Raw genomic sequence first — 26,887 nt, forward strand, 5'->3', positions numbered from 1 at the left:
TCCTTGAATTCAGATGCCAATATGATGACGTCACAATGTCCGATCAGCCATTTTGATCTATAAAATCATTTTTACAACTTATGTGCTTTCAGAATATGGAATAAAAATTGGGGGTCACCTTTCATTCTAAGGAGCTTTAACTAATTAAAAATAGGCCTGATTTTAGCATATTTTCACTGTATATCGGCACAAATCCGCGCAAAGATACCTATATTTGATGCGCACGTACGGCATTGCTATTGGCCATAAGATGACCAAAAAGAATGGAAATTTGTGGAAACAATATCAGGAACCCAAACTATGTGAAAAAACATAATGTCTAGCTTCCGTACGTGCTGCGCGCGTAGTGGAAAATTTCAAAAAATTTCGAAATGCTCAAAATGGCCTTTAACGTGCTCTAATTTAGTCAAAAAGTGATTTTGAGCATTTTAAAAATTCGGTGCACGTGTACATGCGCGTAGTGAAGCGCATGCGTAAAATTAAGGTACAGTACATTTAACATTAACCCAAAGTTAATGCTCATTTAATACGATTTCGAAATGGCAATTAGTTAGGCTGATATGATCGATTATGTAAAAACGCAAAATTGCACGTCACGCATGACTGAGCGCGTTGAAAAGCTTACCATGACAGCGATTGTGCGTAACTCGTGGCTTTTTGGAGTTTTCATGCGAACAGAAAAGGGGAGAAAGAAAGAATAAAAAAAAGAAGAGACAGTACAATAACAAGAGGTGATCCGCTCGAGAAGAGGATCACCAATAATTTGTATGTTACTGTGAAATGAGGGAGTGAACTTTAAAGTTTTTTTTTTACGATTTTTATTTCATTTTCAGGGGACAATAAATCTTTAAATGAAAAATCTTATAACTCAGTTTAAAAAAAAAAATTGTAGTCTTGCGCCTAAACTCCAATGAGAATAATATAGGTTCTTTTTCTCAAAATATTATTAAAGGTGTTTTCATTTGTAATGGAGTTCTCACCTCGAATAGAATCTCTTGGCAGTATTTTGGTAAACGTACCATCCCTGTCTCACCCATTTCACCTGCTAGACAGATCCACGGATTGGCAGACGTCCCCGCCTGAAATTTCCGACTTTGGAATATAGTAACCTTATAGGAAACCACTGTAAACAAACCCAGATTAGGTTTAAAATACAAATAATACCATTAATAAATCAGATTAACTTGCTACAGCTTCAAAAACTTACAGATAAATGATACTGGTTTCAGGGATTCTATTTCAGATTCAATTTCAAAATACAGATTTTCACACAATGGAAGTTCTTACATTTTCATCAACTTACTTTCTTTAGTTTGCTTATCACAAAATGTTGTAAAACTGTGTAGCACAATTGTATTTAATTGTTATCTTGTACAGTAACAGGCTTACACACATGCTAAATTACACTTAAACTATCTCTTCATTAAAATAATGTTAAACATTATCAAAAATAAGAATAGAAGGTCATACATTTTATTTTTCCTGAATCAAAGTATGTTTAATATAACATAAAACCTTGACTTGAAGCACTGGGCTTCCTTTGTTTGCGAACTTTGGATGGGCTTCTTTTCGAGATGGGCTTTTTATTTGAGGCTACTGTTTCAAAGTAAAGCGGGGGTGCTTCTTTTCAAAATAAATGCTGTAAATTTTTTGAATTTGTACTATAAAACAATAAATAAGGCCACTGTAACATCAATCTGTATTTTGGAGTCTATTGAACCGGCATTAAATCCCCTAAACTACTGTATGAACCAAATTTCTTTTTAATTTATTTATTTATTTATTTTTTATAAATTCATGTACAGTATATGTACTGTACTATCTCGAAAAGAAGACTATGCTATCTTCGAGGCTACTTTTGCAAACTAAAGAGGGGAGCTTCAATTTGAGATGGGCTTCATCTCGAGATTAAGTCCATTGGGGTTCAATTCGAGGTTTTACTGTATTGTATTTTAAAATTATCAATATGAAACTGAAACCGTTCATAAAGGATTGTACTTCCTTGCTTTGTTATCTCTTTGTTCCTGATAAATAATAAATCAATACTTAATAAGTATGTAGATTTAAATGGCATGCAACTACAAAATACTTACCTGCAGATGGGAATGCATTAGTAAAACAAAAGAAGTCCACTGCTTCCAACGAGAGTAAATGAAACAGGAATTGTTCCTTCTCATCATCAGTCCTGAGGAAAGCACACCTCTTATATCGTTTCCTGAAATTAAATAATAAGTAAAATAAACATAAATAATTAATAAATAACTTTAATGATTATTTGTTCTATTGTTTATAGTTTGATTGAATATTGATTCATTACATATATTTTATATAAACATGATTTCCAGAGTGTGTACTACATTCTTTAATATGTAATGGGATGTAATGGGCAATAATGGACGCAGCTAATACGTCTCATCCAAAAGACGGCGCACAAAACCAGGGGTGGCACCAGGGTTTGCCCGACAGGGGCCCAAGGTCAGCGATAGTGGGTAGGGAGGAGGAAGTCCCAGACGAGAGGGCAGACGTCCCCGATGAAAACAATGCGGGATTGGTCAGGCGACGCTCAAAGTATTTTGAAAGTTGGGAGAAGCCACGAGAGCTTCAATGGTAGAATCCATTTTTTGCAGATTCTTTTTATGAATAACAGCTATAAGTTCCATTAGATAAAGAGTCAGGCATTTGCAGGTAAAGAATTTTTATTGAGTCTTTTTCAAACTAGACTTACTTCATAAGTTCTGAGTTATAAAGCACTTCTTTCATGTGTTTGTTGAGAAGTTTGCGTTCAAGTGCCAGTCGCACCCAAGCACGGGCACATCCCACATCAGTCTTAATGGCTGGCATAGCTTGAATCTTCCTATATATGAAACATATATATAATAAATTAAAAAATATATATATAAGAAAACATATAATAGGAAAGACTTGTGATGCAGTACAACTGGTATGGTAAGACTTTTCTTTCAGATATACACTCTCTATAGTGAAACATACAGAAACATTATTAAATAATTAAATTAAAACAATAATAATAATGATGATGATTTTTAAAGCGCAATCATCACCACCAAATTGGTGCTCAAGGCGCAGTGTCAAAAAACATTAAATTTCTTATTCAAAATGATCAAATTAAGTAGACACGTACGTTTGGGGTACAAATAAGTTTGTGTGACAAGTGCATAATCTTAGAGATGTTTTGATTGGTTAGTTGTTAGGTTTAATTGACACTCCTGAATGGTCCCTTGTGAACGGCCCCAACAAAGCATTTCAAATATTAAATTTTAATCCAGTTTATTAACTCCACAATGAACAAGAGGTAAAAATCAGACTTGCCTCATATCATAAACAAGATCTGTATTGGGTGGCAGTACAACTGGTTCAGTGTTACTACCAGTACTCTTCCTCCTGCCCATGTTGATGGCCTCCATGCTGGACATCAACACACTCCGTGAAGGTCCAGTGTTGGTGTCAATTGCTAGAAATGTAAACCATAACATTATTAATATAAATTTGATTTCACAGGATAATTGGAAATTATTAAAAATTGCTGCTAATAGTGAATTTTGGTGCTGTATCATATACAAAAATCAATCCTGATATTTTGATTGGCTGATTGATGGACTGGATTAAAAATTCAATTGATCATTCAAACTACTTCCATGATTACCTAATAGAGAAAAAAATATTTATCAATCATGAAGCTCTTTGATGATCTTCTACTTATTCTCATTAGTATTACCATTAAATTACCATACTATAATTATGATTTTATTGTGATTTATATTTCTCTTGAATACTTGCTTACCATTGTCTTTGTTGTCACCAAAGTCAATGCCATCATCAACACCATAACAGTATCATTTGATTATACAATTATCTATATTTTTGTTAATCCTATAGAAAGGGATCAAATGTAAGGCCCCCAAAAGCTTATATTAGCATCCTCTTACTCTCAATAATTATCTCATAATTGCATTGCATTTAATGATAAATCCATCATTTATATTTCTCTTTAATATTTGTTTATCATTGTCTTCGTTGTCACCACATCAAATGCCATCATCACAACTATAACAGTATGATTTTATCATACAATTATCTACATTTTTGCTTATCCCATAAAAATGAATCAATTGTAAAGGCTCTTAAAGCTTGTAGTAGCATCATCTTACTCTCCATAATTATCTCATAACTGCATTGAATGATAAAATACAACTAAGATCTTGGGAACAAAAATTATTAATTGACTTGGAAAGTGAAGTGAAAGTTTGCATTCAACGTGTACTTACTTGTGGCTAAGCTTTGTTTCCGTAGCGCCATCTCTGCTTTGTGCTTCTTGTCTTTTAATCGTTTGTAACTCATAAGGAGAGACCACAAGGCCGACTTGCACTAAGAGAAAAAAAATTTTAAGTTTTTAGGAAATAAACAGGACAGAATAATATGTATATTATACTAGGCCTGGAAATAGGATTTTAACTATTTAGGCTTAACCTGGTTATTAAAATTTAATAATATACAAAAATGTAACCTAGAAAAATAGTAACACTACTTTTTCACCTTTAAAATTTTAATTATAAATAAGCACAGCCTTTAGCAAACTATTGATATTGACAAATTTAAATTCTTCATTGACTTAAAGAAGAATACAAGTGTTCTGACATTATAATTTGTTTCATTGTATTATGTTAGGGGTATTTAATTATGCTACACAGTTCGCTTTAGAAGGCTACTTCAGTAACAAAAACAATAAATTTCAAATAATTTGAATATTGTATGCAGCAGGCAGACTTTCAAAGAACCCTACTGGTAGGCCATATTGGTAAAAACCGAGCCAGAGGTAAACAAATATTACACTTGTCGTAAACATCTACGAGTGATGGACATAATGCAAACCATTTAAGAATCCGAGACAGAGAAATGCAGCCAGGTGTCACTGTAAAAAACATGTATTTGCTGCTTCATGTATCATTTGAATGAAGCCATCTAAACTAATAATCCAACTCAAAGACTTATTTTGAAATCCATCAATCAAAGGATACTGAAGTCTTTTTAAGTGGCATGAGATTCTAGAAATTGCACATTATGGTTGTGTTGGAGTGTGTTATGTTAATGTGTGTATACTCCTAAGGGTGAGAAAAACAAGATTATGTAAAGAGTATATATATAGTATATAAACAAGAGAAGCTGCAGCCATTTTGATTACTCTTGTGGCCATTTGTTGTCATATGACACAGAATTTTCTCATAAGAATACAAAATTCAAATGTAACTTACAAGTAATACTAATAAGATTTCATTCAGTGGAAAAAGGTTAATGTGTATATTGCACCTGTTTTTTTGTACTGTGATGACTGAAGATTCTCTCCAATAGGTCGCAGAGGCTTGCAATTAATGTGTTTTCCTCAACTCCTGATCTGTTCACTTCCCCATGACCCAGTTCCACAGCTTCCTGACCCATTTTGAAGACTAGTAATCGCTTGGTCTGAGAAATATGATATGTGAAGTTATCAAAAAACAAAAATTGACTTGCTTGTATGACATATGGTATACATTGTAATGTAAACCTATACTTTGTATTATGATTTATAGCGTTGATGGAGATGATAATGATGCAGACATTAAAAATAATGTTCATATATGATTGTTATTTTGATGATAATAAAGATGATATTGCTTATAGCTGAGGTGATTTTTGTAGCAAAATCAGCACAGTATCTCCAATTTTCATTACATATTTATTTGACTATGCAGCACCTTTAGATATGTAACAAATAACAAAATTATGATGATAATAGTAGTAGTGATGTTGATTATAATGGTAATGATGAAATGGTGATGATGATAGTGATGGGCATGGTGATAAACATGATGATGTATTAGCTGGTTCCTAATCAGATTATACGAGAGAATAGTATACATATTTTGAATAATTTATATATAAAAATACCTTTGTTTTTACTTCTGTTAAAAGTTCACCAACAAATTTTGTGTTTGTTTGCTCTGCATTGGCATGTGAAAAACTGTTGACAGTTGCTTTCCTGGGTTTTGCTGTTGCTTCTTTAATGAGTCTCTGTAAATTAAAGACACAATGGAATATTATCAACTTCCTGGTTTTGTTTGCATGTTTTATTATACACTATATAATATTTGCATCAGCAAAGAAAACACATGAAATGTTCACAAATATCTATAAACTATGTAAATAAATTACTGAATGATTTCATACCCTCCTCTCATCTGGAGACTGACTTAAGTGTTCTAAGTGTTGTTGTTGCCGGTCTCTTTCCCGCCACTGTAATGAGCTTCGATGCTTACTGTGACTAATAAAATGAAAAATATAATTCTTATATTGGCTTTTAATTTATTTGGTTTGTCACACACATTCACAATAGTGTAGAGATTCATATAAATATAAATGTGGTGGCATAGTAATATAACAAAATAATATTAAACAATTATAAGCATTATGAATTAAATTGTACATTTAACATTATTTTCAAATCTGTAATAACAGATTTAACAGAAAGAATGACAATAATGAGAAAGCAATAACATTAGTAGCAATATTAGGAATATATTTTTTGATGGTTTGCATGGCGAAAAAAAAAATTAAATAAATGCTTGCGGTACACCATGGTACCAAATTTACAACGTTTAAAACATATTAATTGTACTTATAATAAGCATTAAGAAGGAATATGTGTGCTTTTAAAGTCTTATCATCATTATAATATTATTTGCATTGGAAACCATTTAAAAAAATGTAATTTGTGCATTTCATATTCATACAGTAATATGTTCAGTACAGCAGGCATTTCAAATAGGTTAAGATACTAAAAATATTATGCAATATGGTGGATATTACTTGAAGTAGTTTTCTCATAACATTTCAACACATTTTGATCGGTTCACATTTAAACAATTCATTGTTCTATGTCTTTAATGAGTTCTCCATCCTGAAATATGCTGCAATGCAATGCCCAGTCTCATTAACATTTAAGCGCCTGCTAATTAAACAGTTACTGTAAGCATAATTTTAAATAGGTTATGAGATGGCACCTTTAAAGTAGCAGTTCTGTGTCCCAGGCTAATAAAATTCATCAAAGTGGAACTTCAATTGATGGGCACACTGACAATAAAATGGTCTTCAAAGTAATTAAGCCTCATTGTAATAAATAACTGAAGCAAGGCAAGACCATAGTTTACCATAAAACAATTTTCAAAGCTATGCATTATACGATAAATAAGATTTAAAAACATTGTTTAAAATACACTCAGAATTTGAAAACCTTCCTTGTTCTGTCCAGAATACTAAGTAGTACAGTATACCCACCAAATCTAGCAGCTAAGTTGATAGAATACCTGAATGATAATCCAATGGAGTACAGTATATACAAACCTGGTCTAGTACTACATAAAGCAACCGAATGAATGGCAGCCCAGTATCGCTATTAACTGCTTTGGATGGTTCCTGGACTATATATCTTTCACAATCTTAGTAATTAATAATACAAAAATAGACTCAGTAATTCAGTTGTCAGTTGGAACAACTTAATGGTAATTTTAGGTACATCAATTTGGTCTCATATCTCAGTTGGTATAGCAACCAAATGATAGTACAAGGTGTAACCCTACCTAGAATCATAAGATTAGTCTGTAGCTCAACCACTAGGGCATGTATGCCTACCTGGTAACATAGCTCACTTAAAAGAAAAGGAAGTACTGTACACCAATTGGCCTATTAATGCCAACTTAAATGTCAATAGCTGCTGAATGTCTACAATTACCCGAATAAAATTACCAGTAGTACCAGTATAAGATAAATTTCAATTTATAGTACAAAAAAAAACCATAACAGAGGATACCAACTTAGGCTCGTGGCTCAGTTGGTAGGGAAATTGAATGATAATGAAAAGGTGATAATATATTATGTGATCTAGATGGATGTGGTAAGCTTTTCTAAACCAAGTGTGGGATAACTTACCGAGATTTAGTAGGTTCAATTAGTAGTTCTGACTTGAGGATCGGGAAGAACTTATACCGCCATTCAGTCTGAGTATCATTGTTTCCTATTTGGTGGCTTGACTTTGCAGGGATGAAGTCTATGTTCTTGGCACGGTGCAAGATCATCTCCTCTGCACAAACAAAACAATAGGATGTATAAAAAACTGTAGCTTCGTAATTGTTGCAGGTTCATGTACAGGTTGACTCTTGATTAAATTAGCATTATCATTCTCATTGCTCATCATATACATTATAGCATATATAGGCCTACTCTCTTGCTTATAATAATTATGTATAAAAGTTTAAACCCTGGATACAAAGCCACAGCTTTGTATCCAGGGTTATTAAAAAATACATGTCATGTAATTAAAATATGACTTTATAAATCAAAATTTCTACAGAAAGTATAGAAATTCCATTTTTAATAATTAGGACTATTTCTTTTATAATTATTGCTTATCATTATTGCTGTGCAGTATCTGTTCAAGTGCATGTTTTGGTTAACAGTGCTCAATTTAGTATATTACGTTTTTTTACTTATAAACTCCAAATAAGGTGATGCAAAAAAAAATTGGGATGTATGGATCAGTAGTAATTACTGTATGTTAAGATTACAAAATTATTTTACAATTAGATTAAGCAATCAAAATTAAGCTTAATATTGAAGATAATAATAATTAAGTGTAGGTATAGTAGCTCTTATCCTTCATGTACTCAATATATAAATTATTCTTGATTACATTACTCCACAGTTCAATAAATAACATGTGGTACAGACCTGCTTCTTTGATGAATGGGCTTGGAAATGTATCATCAACGGGTGATGTTGGCCCATGTTGCTTAGAATACTCAACACGTTCATCAAATATACATAGCGAACGATCCTTGACCTCAGAGGAGATGATCTTACTATCAATGAATGTTGCAAACATCTGTGTCTCGATGAAAGCGGATAAAAATGGCAACGACGCCTCGGGTTGGTCAGACAGGAAGGCAGCCTACAAATAAAATTTATTTATTTTACAATTTAAAAAGACATCAACAGAATGAACATGTTCGTAGTATAACAATTACTGTACTAGTATTTAAAAAGAACTGACCTCAGCCCACATCATGATTGGGGCTGAGGTCAGAAAATTTATGATTATGGCACCTCTAGATGACCGGAAATGACCTCTCGGAATAAAATTTAAATATTATTTTCTTTTCTCTCCATTTTTTTTTTTTTAATTTTGACAAATTTGGGGTGAGGGTGCTTTCCTCTTGAATCCGCCACTGATCTGGTTAATGAGATTTCGTAACATTTAATTTTGCTGCACAATTGATAATAAAGCAGTGAAAATATGCAAAATGAATTTGCGGGATATGGGTTAATTTCTGGAAGATTATCGCTTGCTTGCGGGAGTGCGGGAGTGTCGGGAGGCCGTCCCGATTTCCAGGAGACTTGGGAACCCTGACTGACAGAAATTAAAATAAACAATATTTAAAATCAGAGATAAAAATACATGATAAATGAACATTACATTTACAAATGTATAATTGCTACAATGATTATAATTCAATTTAAATATTTTCAAACTGTATCATAATTATTAAATATTTAAAGGTTTTAAGAGAAATAATTCATAAAAACTATTTTTAGTCAGCTGTTTTATGACATTCTATACTTGGGTGGCTTGCATTTGACCAATTCACCTCTTTTACATGTGCTATGGATCCTGCAATTTGCAGAAGAGAGCAGCTTAGCTCAAGTCAGCTAAACTAGTGGTACAGTAGCTAGTGTACTGTGTGTGTGCTGAAAATCCACTGCTCTCCTTGTGTTTCAGCTGGATGGTTGAAATGTGAGGCTCAATTTTGGACCAAAATATTTTTTTGGGGCTGTTTACCCAGGAGAAAAAAAAATGAAAGATTCATTTTTGCAAAACTACTTTATTGATAGAGCGAATATGCAGTTTATACAAATCACTAATACAACAGCTAATTATGTCAAATTATTGTACAGTATATCATATTAAAGCACATGGAGGTAATTTTCAAGATCAGAACTTGTTGCCTGATTTTGGTATGTTGGCCCCTGGCTCAGTTGGGCCAAGGCTTTGTGCCTATAACTTCAAGTAGGCCTACAATAAAGTTTGAAGAATGCTGTTTTAAGCTGTTGGCACTGTACTGTATGTGCAATATGCCTCATAAAGTATGCATGTTAAAGAATTTGATAAACTCTTCATTAATGAGTATGGGATTTAATAAAGTCTTGTGAGTTTCGTGGATCTTTTTTGGTGTTTCTCACAAAGAAAAAAATCCAAACCAACCCAGGTCATTACATAGCCTCATCAAGATAAGTATTTCCTAACACCTACTGTACAATGTAGGTCAAGTGTGAGCAAGTCATATGGGAGTTACTTTAGAAAACATAAGCAAAACCATTAAACATGCTAAATGCTTAAAAGAGCCTGTAGGCTGTAGAATATTGAGGCTCAGCCCCGGTATATTATCTATAATCGCGTCATGTTTACCACCTATGAATAAAAGTAGACACAAAATATCCAACCTACGACTTTTAAATTTTAGAAAATCATTTTCACAGAAGCATAATTTTCTTCCAGTATGTTTATTTCCCCACATGCAGCGTACTGTATATTTGAATAACATATTTTCCTAGATTACAAGAACTTGAAGCACACAATCCATATAGTTTGTATTTTTAAAGGGTTTAGTATTTGCACACATGGTTATAAATATATATTTGTTACCTTTCAGCTCTTCAACCACTTAGCATTGTGAAATGATGCGTTTAACAACCATCTTTTTGAAGATAAGACACAGTATTTTTTAAAAAAGATTATCACTTTGTATCAACTAAAAAACAAATTTTGTCACTCAAAGCAAGAGACATTTTTGGAGTTAGACAGGAAATCCCAAAAGACTGGATCGTAAAGTCGAGGTCATAATCTGAATTGTTCTAAAGTTATACCTGCAATATATGATCTGTACACCTATTAGCAACTGCTGATCTATGACAGAATACGAACAATGGCTGTTACCTAGGAATTAGGCATTTACGGGGTGTCTGAACAATAAATAGCTTTATCGCACATGTGGTTTATAATCTACCCACTTTAGTGGCGCCAACTAGCTAAAATAATTTAAATTTACATCTAAATGGATTAAACGTGACAATTTAATGGTAATTCATAAATATATCTACACACACTGTTAAACACATTATATTATCTCAAATTCTTACTTTACAATGTGAAATTTAAGTGATGAATTTTTTGTTTCTTGTGAAGCAACACTGATTGATAATGACACTAATGTATAGAGGTCAAATACGGGTGCTAGAGTATCAGGTTACATTACATTTACTTAAGCCTATAAAAAATTATTTTTACCATTAATTTGTAAAATATATAAATTTCTTAAAATTAAAATTATTACAGTACAGGTACTATTATTATTAATGTTATTATTGGCTTTCATTATTATAATATTTTTTGTTTAGGATTTTTGTCAGAGTATGAATACCACCGTAATTTTATTTCATTAGCTGATGACTGTATGCTACAAGTTCTTTATATTATATTTAATATCTGGCAGCAAGTACTGTATTACTTGGAGTAGCATGTGGACATCTAAAGAACCTGAGTCATTGACCAAGTGGATAGAAAGCAATGCCACAGCTATAGCTCAAGTCTGTTTTCTTCTATGGAACAATGAGGTTTGATGTTTCAAACACTAAAGCCAATAGTGATTCACTGCCACCAAAAAACTTAATTATTAGAAAAGAAATTAACAAAAGAGCTGGCTTTTGGGATCTGAAACATTCATTCATTCAGTATTTATTGTCATTGTATAACATAATGAAATACAGTGAAATTGAGTACACAAATTGACAATTGCAGTATGAGTAAGTACTGTAAATGACCTGGCCTTAAAGTGTCTTTAAGGCTCATAAGGAAGGTCTCATAAGATCCTTTAATGTTGCGGCATGCAAGCTGTGGAACGCTTTGCCTCTGGACATCTGTGAAGTGCCGTCTCTTACTTCATTCATTTTTTTGTAGGATAGGTGAGTCAGATGCCAGGTTCACTAGGGCACCTGTGAATAATGAGCATGCCAGCTACTGCTTTGCAGTAGTACTTAAACTGCAGGAGAACGGTGCAGTGATCTTGGTTCCTCTGCTTGTCTGTTTTTTTTTAATGTTTTGTTCATGGTTAGTTAGAATAAATCAATGGTTTAGTTTTCTTTTTTGCTCTCTGTTGTATCAGCGCATAGAGACCCCGGTGTTATGCACTATATAAATCTAATTACATACATACATACTCATAGTGATCTCAAACGACTCACATAAGGGATCAGACTCAGGAAAGTGACTGATCAATGTACTCAATAGTACATTTATAAATAAACCTTTTTCAAATTGTTTATCTTCAATTAAAATGAAAATGTTTTTAATCCCCAAAAACATAAATATTCATGTTTAGAATTATAATACACATTTGTAATGGATGCCTTACCTTGTCGAAATTTTGCATGTGTTCTCTATTTGCGAACCAAGTCTCAAGTGCAGTAGATGGCTTGGGTTGTATTACGAATGATTCATAGCGTAGTAACAGATTAACCATAACCCACAGAAATGACTCTCTTATTGCATTATTAAACAGCATATCATCAACATCTTCTTTACTTGCATGTTCAGATTCATCATCTTTGCTCGTCACATCCACATTTTCAGTTCCTTGCTGGATGTTGTGCAGATCAGTAATCACACCAGTCCTCTTTACGATGTCTGCCACCTTGTTGAAGATTTCATTCGAGGAGAGAATTTCATGTCTACTTGGCATGCTTGGCATAGACACAGGGCTTTCACTGCATGAACTGAAGTAAGAACTATCATGGTCTGTATCAAGCCCGCAATCAAACTTCCTACTAAGATCATCCTCGCTTCCCTCTGGATTTTTAATGCTTGCGGGTGTGAGGTCTGGCGTGACATTGTATTTGTGAAGAGTCTCTGCAATTTCTTCAATGAGTTTTCCTTTGTTAGGAATTGATGGCAAATCTTCAGGAAATTCCACAGAATGGTTGTCAATATCAACAAAACACAAGGAAGCCTGCAACATAATTAAAATTATACTGTATTTTATAACAATACTGTATTTTATGACAATTTTTGTCAGCATACAAGTGCCACTTAAAAAAAAATAGTCCTTCTTAGTTTAATATTTTGATCTTTATACTTTTCATGTTATTTTAAAAAGTGTTACAAATTTTAGGTACATTTGCAAACTCCTATATGATATAGTAATAAATTGTAAATATCTTTTAACTTTGCATATTTTCTATTAATATTAGTGAATATTTATCACTATAATATACTAAATTAGACTAAATTTGCTTTCTTGAACAATTTTGTTTCTGTTATCGAAAATTTTGCAATACATAAAAATATGTTTTTGTGTTTCACAAGTAATTGCTTTTCTTGCAGTAAAATCATTTTAACAGGATTAAGAAGATATTATTAGTCAGTTTTTATGCTGAATTGCAAAAATCCATCACTGGAAATAGTTCTAGCACATGACCAGGAAATTTGAAGCTGAGATATCCTCACAGGATGGGGAATTAGCTTCTTGGCATCCTGTGCTAAATTATTGTATGTTATCGTCACTAAGATAAGACTTAGAGCATTCCACCAATCAGATATCTTCATCTTACAATTCTAGGCATAATGAGGCCTGGATGGAAATCTCATTGTAGAGTTAACAGAAATTGTAAACAAGGCAGTAACCCGATAAATCGATGCGATTATTGGTGCATCGATTTACAGTACTCAAAAGCTCTCTAAATTATTATTATAATATTTTTATTTTCATTTTGTAGTTATTATTGTTCTTTTTTTGTGGGGCATCAAAACTTAAAGCTTGCTTGTCCTTGACGTCTTTTTAATCAATCTTTGAATTGAGAATTGTAAAAAAATATATATATAATAAAGGAAATTAATTGAATAAAAATTTATTGTGACAAATTGACCACTTTTTTGTGTAGTTAACCAAAATTATTTTTTGCAATAATTCTTTATTTCTGCCACCTTTTGATTGTGTTTAATTGTGTTTACATTTTATATAATGGTTTGACAGGCTTACGGTCTTTGTTTATGAGAAGTAATACAATGCTGTATTTCTTTTGCTTCACCACATGTATATGAAATCATTGACAAATAAAAGTAGACTTTCATATAATAAAATGTTGTTTTTTTTTGTAATGTGTTATTTGATGACAAATTATACGATATAAATGGATATAGGACATTATTGTGGCACGGTGCAATGAAATCATGTTGGCTGATGACGCTGATGCAGTATGCTGCCCTAGGCTTAAGTGTGTATTGTATTACTGTTGATGAACTTTCCACAAAAAAAACTTAACCTTACCATATTTGGAGAAGAGGTGAGGATTGTCAGCTGGTGTACTGACATCTTTAGAGTTGGTGATGCTCTGAGTTAATAACGTCCCACTTAGATAAAGATAGCAGTAGTGATCATTATACTTACTGGCTATCATTAAAACTTACCTCATTGGTCATTTCAAGCTGCGAGTTGTCTTCACTGCCATCCAGATGAAGGCCCATGATGAATGGTACTGGGGCATCCAGAAAATAAAGCATCGAAGCTGGTAGAATGGGAACATACACATGTTGCCATGAGAATGGGAACAGCAGACAGGATATGCTTTCTGCAACTACCATCAGTCTTTGGTAATCTGGAATCGCAGAATTATACAATTTAGTATACAGTTATTGTTTAATTTTTGTAGGTTTGATTTAATTATAATTTTTACATTTATCATTATTGTCATGTCATTGTAATTAATTAATATTTGAAATTATTATCAAACAAATTACTAATATATTATCTAAAAATATATACATATTTGTATGTACTAATTACTAACTGCACTTAAATAGTAACTAATGTAAAACAGCATAATAATTAAAAGTCTTTACCTTTGGACACCAATAAAATTTGATGTTCCAATAGTGCACATGTGTATAATTCTACAATATTGTCAATACTCAGAAGGTTGAAGAGTTCCTGTAAAGGATACTCAAAGAGAGGCAGTTCATTATTAGCTGGGCACTGGCAAAAGATGCTCTCACTGATTGCACTGAATTTCATGCTACGTCCTGGAGGAGGCAGAGGAACTTCATACAGAAGGTTGTACAAACAACTTTCAAGCAATATTTTTGGTGGTTCCTTACTAGCAATTAGATCCTCTATTTGCATTAAGAATTTGAAGCAGGATTTGATATAGGGCATTTGCATAATCAGGCAAATACACTTTGTGACGTACAGTCTGTCTTTAGGAAAATTGTAGGTCCCAATTTTGTTCTGGCAAAGGAGAGCATCACTACGTCGCACAATTTTAGGAGAGATCCGTCCAATTGCTGATGCAGATGGCCGGCGACTAGCCATCTTTGGAAAAGTTGCATAAGATTGGGTGGAATTACGGCGACTTATCTGCGGACTGCCACCGTACACTTTGATTTCATTCTCACGGTTCCTTGTCTCGTTTTGATACTTTGTGTGAAGAGCCTGCATAGAAATGCATATCCCTTGATCTTCTACTGGTTCATAAAATGTGAGCGCTGCACCATGTACTCGAGTGCCATCCTCACGCGTCATCAGGAATGAGTGAAGATGTGGTGCTCTCTTGTCCCTATGTGTACGGAATGATAAACCCTTTGGCATACAGAGCTAGGGAGAAAAAGAAAACAGCTATTATTTTATTAGTTAATAAAAAAGAATAAAACTAGAGCGGTCACTCTATAGAGTGCAATGCCTCCACCCTGTACCTGAATTTACCAAACAATACACAATCATCTCTTTTTTAGATTTTTATGTACCATTCCACTAAATTTTATGATGATCCATTCCTTAGATTTGTATAAAAAAAAAACTTGCTAACAGACAGACAGACAGAGGTGAATACATAAACTCCTTTGGCGTAGGGGGATTTTCATTACAGAAAGGATAACATACAGTAATCTGTTGTTAGACATTTTGGAGCAGGGATGAGAACTATTTTGCCTTGCCTGGCTTACTCCTTGTGATCATGCAAACCTCCATTCAATTACTATAAACCTCTAAATTTTCTATTTTTTTACTCACTATAGTTTTTTGTGCTTATACCAATTTTTGCTAGGAAATGATATGTTAGCTGTAGAATTGTTTCAGGGACGTTTATTAACCAGTATCAATCGCAGTACTCTTGACCCAGATACAGGACTTGAAATACCTGTCCACCATATTATATTTTTTTCCTTTAAGAATCACATTGCTTTTATTATCATTATTCTTTTCTGATAGCATACAGCATAAACATCTTTGCTTTCCAGTAACAATAATTTAATTGGAATACGAGAAGAGAAATATACTGATGCAGAAGACAAAACGTTACAAACTGTATAAATCAGGGCTTTAATAATAATATCTAAAGAACATGATAGATTTATTGTCCAATCAGTGTCCAATGTTTAAAAGCGGATTTGAAAACTTAATTAACATTACAATTGGCAAACATCAAAATTGACACCATCAAAATTCTCATCCATCACACACTACCCTGCTTAATGCAGTACACTACAAGATAATCAGTATCCACTGCATGTTGGTTATCTTAAATTACAATGTTGTTCGGTTCCTTTATATCAATCAGTATCCGATTATTTAAGTTTTCTGGCTAAGTCTGTATAGATTTAACAGTTATCAATTTAATATTATACACCAAAAAAATGTTTGCTTTTTCTGAGCTTAGCAAGACACAGGTTTAGAGATCAGTCAGAGTCAGAGTCTTCCATATGAAGTTTTCAATTTTTTGAGGAAGAAATATACCCTTTTTACAGCACTTTTATTTATATAATCAAAATACTCTATTTCAAACCACACGAAAAACATTATTAGGTCATAAAATTATGTATGTTATTGTATAGAATCTGATCTTACCATATTAACTCCAGCATCATCAAATGGGTTCCAGTCAACATTTTTGGGGTAATGCTGCAAAACCTGGCTTGTGTACCCTCGTTGTAATGGTGGCACATGATTACTATCACCTGGGGGGAAAAGTACAGTATAATTGTTGAAAATTTTATTTATTACAGGTGTTTTGAATGAATTGTTTGTGTAGTGCTTTCTAGTGATCGAGGATTCATCTTTGCCAGTAAAGCTGTCCTCAGTCTCTCGTTCATAGGCTGTGGCATATGTGAGAGTTTCTTACATATCCTTGTATAGGTTACATCATTAAAATTGTCCATGCTACGTACAAATTATTTATTTTATGTGGTAGTAACACTCTATTATTGATCAATGTAATCAAACTCACTGTGACTGCCATTGGCTATTTTACCAGCGAAGGTGCTACTACTTTACCCCAGGGGTGGCTTTAAACATACCTTAAGGTGGGAAAGGGGGGGGGGGAACAATGCTCTTCAAAAGGAGATCTGAACATTTCTGAAGATCCAGCTATGAAACCCCGGTGGAGATCATGAGACCTAAACCCTCTGGCACCTACAGAAGCTGGGTAACATTGGGTGAAATAACAAATGATGTTATTATTCCCAGATAATGGTTTAGTGAAATATTTTTGGTTTTATGAGTCATGTCCAATGTGGGGAGGAAAGGAGATGGGTCTGGTCTGTCCAATAAGGGAGCTTAAGCTTCTATCCTGCTGGTCCTGCCACTACTTCCAACCAATACCAGCAGCAAACTACTGTATAGGGGTACTTGGTACTTGGTATTTGCCATTACATGACAGGAATATCTGGCTGTCATTTGGGTGATAAACAGTTGACTAAATACACTGCTGATATACAGTACATATTCAGAGAGAGATCGGACTGGTGCTTTACAATTGATTTATAATTTAGTGTCATTATTATTTAACTTAATTTACATACATGTTAATACTTTATAGATGTTAGTTTAAAATTTAAAATTTTCTATGAAAACTATTCTTGACAATTTGATATCTATCAACCTGGCTGTTTTTAATTGCCCTTTGGAGGATAGAAGAAGTTGGTCTTCATGTGATGTTGAATGTGAGGATCTTGCAAATGCCATCATTTCCTTTTTTTATGCAGTGAGCCATCCAGTTATGTTGCTGCTGTTCGAAGAAATTCTGGATACTGTAGGTACTGTCTTGGTAATTTTGTAAAGGGCCTCCCATACTGGTAACATATCTCCAGTCAGGTTCATTTTCTGCATCTTCCGTTACATCGCTTTCTGTTATTTGTGGGCATTGTGATGGTAGGTTGATTCGCTTGAATCCATTTTTGACCATGCAACATAGAAACCTCACCATCTACCTACTTCACCATCAATGGGCTACCTCTACCTACCTCAACATCACTGGATTGGCTACTTTACCCACATGGGTCTTATCACATGATCTTACTACTGTACCTCACCATAATGAGGCTACTCATCATCATGTGGCCACTTCACAATCAAAAAGCAACCTCATCACTATGTACAGTACTGTACTTAAACCAACATGGACAAGTGACTATTAACTATATAGCATTAAAGGCAAACATTCCATTTTACTTTCATTTAAATTCCTTCCTCAGAATCCATGTCTGGGCTAAACCTAATTTGCGGCCAATGATAGAATGTTTCCTGAGCAACTGTAAAAGGAGAAGCTTAAGGTGCTTATTAAATGGGGTTTGGTAATGTGGTGGACTGACTTTACTCATACTGATGTCTTCATTTTGTATGCTATATCAACTTTCAATTTGGTTGTGAACAGCAATGCCCCCAAAAAATCAATGCCAGATTTTACTATCTAGGCATCCACCAATCTGTATTGCCAACATCGATCAAATTTGTATTGATCCTGGAAGAACACTGTATTTCATAATGCTAATGAAAACACACGAGATAAAGAAGTTTGCCACTATCAGATTTAAAGCAGCATTGTTGCATCAGAGCTGGAAGGTGAATGTACCTATTTGAATGCTAGATAATTACAAGGACGTGGCCTAGAATTGCAAAATAATTAGACTAAACTGTAAAAGGTTTGAAATAGCATATCAAGCTATATAACAGCTAGAATAAAAATATGTTTGAAGAAGAAAACAATTTGTCTATATTTTATAACTTGTTTTTATTATATTTTTAAATCAATAAATTCTTATTTTGGATTATACCCTAAGTATTTTAGCAGCTATTTGAAAGAATGATTCACTGAATATCTGTATAGCAATGATGTTATGATTTTGTGAAAGTCTGCTAAAAAGTATTTCAAAATGTTTGTTACAACTACAACAGCTAGAATTAAAATATGTTGGAAGAAGAAAAAAATCTGTCTGTACTTCATAACTGGTTTTTATTATATTTTTAAATCAATAAATTCTTATCTTGGATTATATCCTAACTATTTTAGCAGCTATTTGAAAGAGTGAATATCTGTGTAATAGCAATGATGTTATGATTTTGTGAAAGTCTGCTAAAAAAATATTTCAAAATGTTTGTTACATCTTTTTCTTTATAAAAAAAAATGTTTCCATAAGTGTCCATTTTACATTTTAGTCAGGCTTATAATGTAGCAAGCTCCCTTTTGAATTGAAATCGAGGAAAGGAATTTCATCATTTATCGTTGAACAATAAGTTATTTCATCTCTCCATGGTTGAATAAGAAATAATATCCAAGCTTTTAGCACTTTTAAAGCTTTGCAGCTTACTAAATAAATTCACTGAGTTTTTGTTTGTAATGTTTTATAATCTGAGAGCAACTCTACTATAAATGTTACACATTTTCAAATATCACTATGAAATTATCATAATTTGAATACCAAATTACAAATAATTGAGACACATGCATTTAGCATGACCAGACAACTGCAATACTCATAACCCAAAATAATGGCTTACAATTTCATAATAAATTGCAATAGTGTACTACAGTTTAATGTCTGTAGACAATGTACAAATTGATATTCCTGAAATTCAAGTTAAAATTGTTCTAATGGATGACAATTAATTTCCAAAATAAAAGGAATCTATAGTAAAATAAGAAAGTATAATACATACTCCAAGTATTGAAATACACGCCATCGTGTTGGGATTCAATATTTCGACATTAATTATGTCATCATCAGGAACATCACTCCTGATGATGACATAATTAATGTCGAAATATTGAATCCCAACACGATGGCGTGTATTTCAATACTTGGAGTATGTATTATACTTTCTTATCTGAGATTAATCAGTGGACCTTTCGGTTCTATAGTAAAATGTCACTGTAACATGTTCCTTTACTTATTACACAGTATTTATATTACCACACTGCACAGTAGGTTAAACTGTCAACTACAGATTGAACTTAGTTACTTGGTCAATAATTATTACCACCAGTACATGGTTTAAAATTTCACAACACAATATTACTGCAATACTCTGTGTGAACTACACTGCCACTCTAAATGGGAAATATTGTAGTTATTGCTTACTAATAGGTTTTCTTTGCTATGGTACGGTATATTTCACTTTTTACCTTTTAGTTTTACTTCTTCAGTAATTCATCTACAGTACTCTAAAATGTAAGCCTCTGCATGTTGTCTGCAGAAATATTTGTTTTGTCACTTTTGGTTGTTCAGTTAACTTCCACCCAGTATTGTTGTAGCTTACTGTATACTCCATCTTTCGCACTGGCGGCCGTCTTTTTTTGTTTTCCAGTGCACTCCAGGATGCTAACTATTGACAGCAGCTTAATTATTTTATGGTTATTAATTACCTACATTTATTAAAATGGTCCATGGACTATGGACTGGCAAATAAATAAATTTGGCAACGCTTTAACAAACACCACACTGTATGTTAATAATTATTTTGTATCTTAATTTAAACATCAATTTTAAAAAACTGGTTTCACAAACACCAATCTATAAAACACTCTGAATTATGGGGTATTGCTAAACCCTGCAAACCTCCAAAAAATCACTGCAAACCTCATCCAAACCTTGTGATAATGATTGAATCACATAGTATAGGACTCAACTTGGTACCTCAATAAAAAAAATCATAATTTTATGTTCGTCACAACCTATTTTTTGGGTAAAAAGGCCATTTTTTGTATTAAAAAAATTGCTAAACCCCGCAAACCCCCAAAAACACAGTGCAAACCCCATCCAAACCCTGTGATAGTGATTGAATCATGTAGTATAGGACTCACCTGGTATATCAGTAAAAAAAAATTATAATGTTCCATTCGTAACAACCTACTTTTTGGGTAAAAATGCCATTTTTTGTATAAGACATTGCTAAACCCCGCAAACCTCCGAATCACAGGGTTTGGAAGGGGTTTGAACTGTGTTTTAGGGGGGTTTGCGAGGTTTAGCAATTTTTTTATACAAAAAATGGCCTTTTTACCCCAAAAATAGGTTGTGACGAACATAAAATTAAGATTTTTTTTTTATTAAGATACCAAATTGAGTCCTATACTATGTGATTCAATCATTATTACAGGGTTTGGACTGTGTTTTGGGGGGTTTGCGGGGTTTAGCAATTTTTTTATACAAAAAATGGACTTTTTACCCCAAAAATAGGTTGTGACGAACATAAAATTATGATTTTTTTTTATCGAGATACCAAATTGAGTCCTATACTATGTGATTCAATCATTATCACAGGGTTTGGATGGGGTTTACACTGTGTTTTTGGGGGTTTGCGGGGTTTAGAATTTTTTTTATACAAAAAATGGCCTGTTTACCCCAAAAATAGGTTGTTATGAATAAAACATTATAATTTTTTTTACTGATATACCAAGTGAGTCCTATACTACATGATTCAATCACTATCACAGGGTTTGGATGGGGTTTGCACTGTGTTTTTGGGGGTTTTGCAGGGTTTACAGTAGCAATATTTTAATACAAAAAATGGCCTTTTTACCCCAAAAATAGGTTGTGACGAACATAAAATTATGATTTTTTTTTTTGAGATACTAAATTGAGTCCTATACTATGTGATTCAGTCATTATCACAAGGTTTGGATGGGGTTTGCGGTGTTTTTCTTTTTTGGAGGTTTGCTGGGTTTGCGGGGTATGCAGGGTTTAGCAATACCCGAATTATGGTCAAGATTGTAACTAATTAATTGTAAAGGTAGGTTCTATTTTGATATTTTTTATAGTTTCAGATGGTTGAATATCATTTACGCATCCTTACAGTATGTTTAACTAAATATTTTGTGTATTAAAGCAAAACCAAAATGCCAGCAAATAAATATACAGTAATATATTTTAAGATGTTAGGTCTCTTGGTATTACAGTTGAACACCCTGCTTCAATGCTTCAATCCTGCATGTCTTGTCTGAAGGCACCATGCTGCTCACCTCATTACCAACAACTATTCTATCCATGTCGCAGTGCAAGTCTCAGAGGAAATAGGCCCAGGCCATCTCGTCGCCAATGCTTTATGACTCATTCAGCTACGATCACTTGACATTAATACTACTGTAAATGCACATCTCTCAACCGCTGATCAACTATGAATGTGCCTAACAACATTATGCTATAAATTTGCATTTCTTTCTTTAAAAGAGTGACAACTTTTTGTAGTAGGAAATCTTAATGAAGATGCACCAAATATTTGAAGAAATTCCTAATCTTAAACCAATATTAAAATGAAGATCAAATATGAATATGCCTAACAAATTACTATAGATTTATTCGCTAAAATATAAATAATTTATTATAAATGAATGTCAGTATTTTCACATTAAATCAAAGTACTTCGAAAACCAAGTAAAATCTAAATACAGAAATACTGTACATACCCCTTGTGCCCTCATTGCTTGATCCATCATCCAAACTATCTTAATGGTACTGTAGCTAATATATCTCTAATCACTTTAAAATCAACTCAATTTAATTTCTGTATTTGTCATATAAACATATGATTGTCTTACTGGGTAGACAATTAATAATTGAATTTATTAAATTTCTTACAATACATGGTGTTATGGTATTCAATTTTTTTTATAGATATTTTCCCTTTATCAGACCAGTGGCGTTTAACAATGATTTAACTCTAGGCCTTTTTTGCATATTTTTTCTGAATTATTTATTACATAATATTGTTATGCAATGTTTGAAAAAAAAAGTTGCAATTGTCCTACAAATATCTGAGAGTCTACAAACATTTGCTTTATTTTTTTTTTTGGTGAAAAAAACCCCATTTTTTAATTAAAAAAAACACAGCTTATCAATTATGCAACATTTAAAGCACTTGGCATCTACGATTAAACTGACTGAATAATTGATTGATTGATTAATTGATTGATTAGCTAAGTGGATGTAAACATTACATGGAATAGGAGGTAATGTCATCCTAGGATATAAATGAGGTTTTTTGTAGACCATGGGTAGATGTTGAACGTCAGAGACAAGTATACTTAATACTAATAGGTTTGAAACATAAAACTACCTCCTGTAAAGTAATTAAAGAGGAATCTAAAAGGTTTGGCTAGATATTTTATCTACACTTTATTCTGTGGAAAAATGAAAAATACTAAACTAAAAACAACTCCACTTCCACAGCCTCATGTAATGAGACAGCATCACATGTCCTATCCTGTAACTGCCAAATTATGTACATGCTCTTGGATGTAGGAATTTTTTCACTGTAGTACATACACTGCCAGTGCCAGTAGGAACACATAAAAAGACTACTGTAGACACTGTAATGTTCAAACCTGCAACAAACAACATAACACTCAGTTCTTCTTAATTTGTACACTACATACAGTAAATCCTATTAAATAATAATATAAAAATAATATGAAAGTGGCAAGATAAATAAGAGTATAAAGATAAAAAACAGCATTGGCATCGTGGTTGCCAACCTTCAAATAAAGAAGAGGTAATAAACAGGAAAATAAATGTTAAAGTTAAGAGCTAGACTAATACGCCAAACACCAAGACCATGAGATAATGCATTGGGTAATCTGCCTGCCTGCATAGCCTAGGATGATGCAATTTGTGAGATCTGCAACATGCCTGGGAATTTATAGTGCAAACAGGAGGCAAACACCAACAAAGCATAGTACAAAGTGATTGATGTTTTCTACAAACAAGCCTACTTATATGGTATTGCTATTTCTGCAATGTATATTGTAGACCTACAGTAGTCGTACAGGTGAAAAGAACTGTCATAAAATATAATCAAGCATAAACTGTGCTATTGTTCCTAATTAGAGTACATAATAAAGAGTTGTTTTTCACCATTTCATAATTTTTATTCATTATTTTCACTCACATGAGTACAAAGACAGGAGAGAGAAGGATCAACAATTTGCGCTCTTTTCCAGTATGAAAATAGAAAAAAAAAATCAATGATCTAAAAAATGACAAAAATCATCATTTTATTATTCTTTAGGGGAGGGGGCCACAGGGAGAGTGAAGAGTCACAGAAAAGAGGTGTTTTGTACTCTCTTGAAAATAACCACAACACCAAATGGTTTTCATATGTAATCATGTACAATTAAAGGCATATAAGCAGTTAAAATAATATACATTAGAAAGTACATACGGACAAGTATGAATTTTAATACATTCATTGTGTCCTTGACTTTTGACCCAGACCCTTCAAAAGTAAGTCACTTCTAGATCTTTGGTCATGGATCATTGTGACCAAGTTTGATGACTTTCTGGTGAAAACTGTGCACTGTAGACTGTTTTTGCTGCGAAGCAGCCAATTCATATTCTTGACAGCAATTTGACCTCTGAAAGGTCATTGTTTGTCAAAAAACAAGGGCCTAAGACGACTGAAAAGCGGAGTTTCCTTCTTTCATTCTGCCGGGTAAAATCAATTACTTTAGGCGACGTTTGTAGACTAACCAACACGTACCAACGTGCACATGTCGCGCTAGCCTTATCCTAATCTAGGCCTAGACTAGCTAGGATGGTATAGCCTTGAAGGGACGAAGGTGCCAATGAAAAGCAACGTCGCTCTTTGATAGCTAACATTGTCTATTTAACATCACAATAATTCATTATTAGACCTATAGTTGTTTTTTGAATTGTACTCCACAAATCTCAGCCGATACCTCGCACAACTCGAGTATATAACGACTCGTATCTATTATCGTGACGTCACGGCTCGCAGGCTCACACTTGCGATGTCTCGCACTTGTGATCAAATAACACGCTGGCTCACACTTTGGCAACACTCTTTGGCAGTCAACTCGCCCCTAGAAAACCCGCCCTTGGAAACTTGCCCCATAAAAAAATGTACACTTAATAGACCATGCAGTCTTCAAAATAAAAATTGTAACCTTTGGTAATCAACTACATTTTCCACATACATAGAAATTTTTGAAACTTTATTAAAAAAAACCTAAACCATAATTCACCACTATAAACATTTTTGACAAAAATGAAAAATCACGACTTTGTTACCCAATGAGAAGTGTTCTAATATAGACAATGGGTCGTGTCTCATATTATTTGTTATATTTTTTATTATTCATTATTTTCACTTGACTCGCATAAATAATTTTGTTCGAAGAACATTTATATGCAGTTGCACTTCGCAGCACTTCACTTGCAATTTGCAATTTCTTCTAGTATATATATAAATCTTGACCTTTAACCTTGACATTTCAAAATTTAATCAGATTTAGATTGTTGCTCATGGAACACTGTAACTAAGTTTGACGAAATTTAAATAACAATTGTCGGCTGTAGGTTGCTATAATCAATTGCGACCTTGAACTTTGACTCTGACCCTTTAAAATTAAGTTACTTATTGTTGGTCATGGATCATTGTGAGCAAATTTAACGACTTTCTGATAAAAACTGTTGTCTGTAGGCTGTTAAATATAAAGTATTTTTTCATAAATTATGACCTTGACCTTTGACCCTGACCCTTCAAAATGTATTCATCTTCAGTCATGGATCATTGTGACCAAGTTCAACGAGTTTCTGATAACAATTGTTGGCTGTAGGCTGCTATAAAAAAAAACAAGTAGTTTTTCGTCGATTGTGACCTTGACCTTTGATCCTGACCCTTTGAAATTTCATCACCTCCATCTTTGGTCATGAACCTTTGTGACCAAATGTGATGACTTTCTGATAAAAATTATTGGCTGTTGGTTGTTATATAATAATGTAGTTTTTTGTCAATTGTGACCTTGACATTTGCCCCTGAGCCTTTAAAATTTAATTGCCTTTAAACTGTTGGCCATGAAACAATGTGAACAAGATTAGCGAATTTCTGATAAAAATTGTCGGCTGTAGGCAGTTACTGTATATTAAAAGTAGATTTTCGATGATTGTGACCTTGACCTGTGACTATGACCTTTCAAAATTTAATCATCTTTAGAATGTTGGTCATAAAATATTGTAACCAAGTTTCACAAATTTCTGATAAAAATTGTTAGCTGTAGGCTGTTATATATAAAAAGCAGTTTTTCATAGATTGTGACCTTGACCTTTGGCCATAACCCTTCAAAACTAAACCACCTCAAGATCTTTGATCATGGATCATTATGAGTAAGTTTAAGAAGTTTCTGATGAAATCTCTGACCTGTAGGCTGTTTAAAGACAGACAAACAGACAAACAAATAAACAGGGGAAAAAAATAACCTCTTTAGCAGAGGTAATTACAGGAACCATTGCAGTTGCAAAGGAAATAAGCAATTTATAATAAATTATCGTCATCTGGTAAAGTAAGTTCAAATGAAGATTAAGCCAAATAAAATTAATTGCTAGTTTCACATCGGGATTTGAAATTATTTTTTGGTGAGGGTATTTACAGTACTGTATTGCTTTTTACTATTCTACTACAGTAACAGTAAACAGGCTGGTAAATAGTAAAAACCATTTGTTTTATAT

The 26,887-nt window shown here is 33.1% G+C and overlaps 1 protein-coding gene across 1 annotated transcript in view; it reads right to left on the minus strand.

The window, feature by feature from the left end:
* LOC117120843 (DENN domain-containing protein 5B-like) overlaps positions 1–26,887 on the minus strand; it is a 46,332-nt gene that overhangs the window by 9,328 nt on the left and 10,117 nt on the right. The window contains exons 2-15 of the mRNA XM_033265931.1: positions 16,998–17,107; positions 14,999–15,749; positions 14,567–14,754; positions 12,516–13,109; positions 8,779–8,998; positions 7,981–8,131; positions 6,223–6,316; positions 5,944–6,066; positions 5,326–5,478; positions 4,287–4,386; positions 3,331–3,472; positions 2,726–2,854; positions 2,094–2,215; positions 981–1,123 (exon numbers count right to left, since the gene is read on the minus strand). Of these exons, the coding sequence (XP_033121822.1) occupies positions 981–1,123; positions 2,094–2,215; positions 2,726–2,854; positions 3,331–3,472; positions 4,287–4,386; positions 5,326–5,478; positions 5,944–6,066; positions 6,223–6,316; positions 7,981–8,131; positions 8,779–8,998; positions 12,516–13,109; positions 14,567–14,754; positions 14,999–15,749; positions 16,998–17,107 (3,020 nt within the window). The remainder of the gene's footprint in view (positions 1–980; positions 1,124–2,093; positions 2,216–2,725; positions 2,855–3,330; positions 3,473–4,286; positions 4,387–5,325; positions 5,479–5,943; positions 6,067–6,222; positions 6,317–7,980; positions 8,132–8,778; positions 8,999–12,515; positions 13,110–14,566; positions 14,755–14,998; positions 15,750–16,997; positions 17,108–26,887) is intronic.

The sequence above is a fragment of the Anneissia japonica genome, unplaced genomic scaffold (genome assembly GCF_011630105.1).
Source record: "Anneissia japonica isolate Jap-2015-1 unplaced genomic scaffold, ASM1163010v1 scaffold287965_len1858130_cov191, whole genome shotgun sequence".
Classification (NCBI taxonomy): Eukaryota; Metazoa; Echinodermata; class Crinoidea; order Comatulida; family Comatulidae; genus Anneissia; species Anneissia japonica.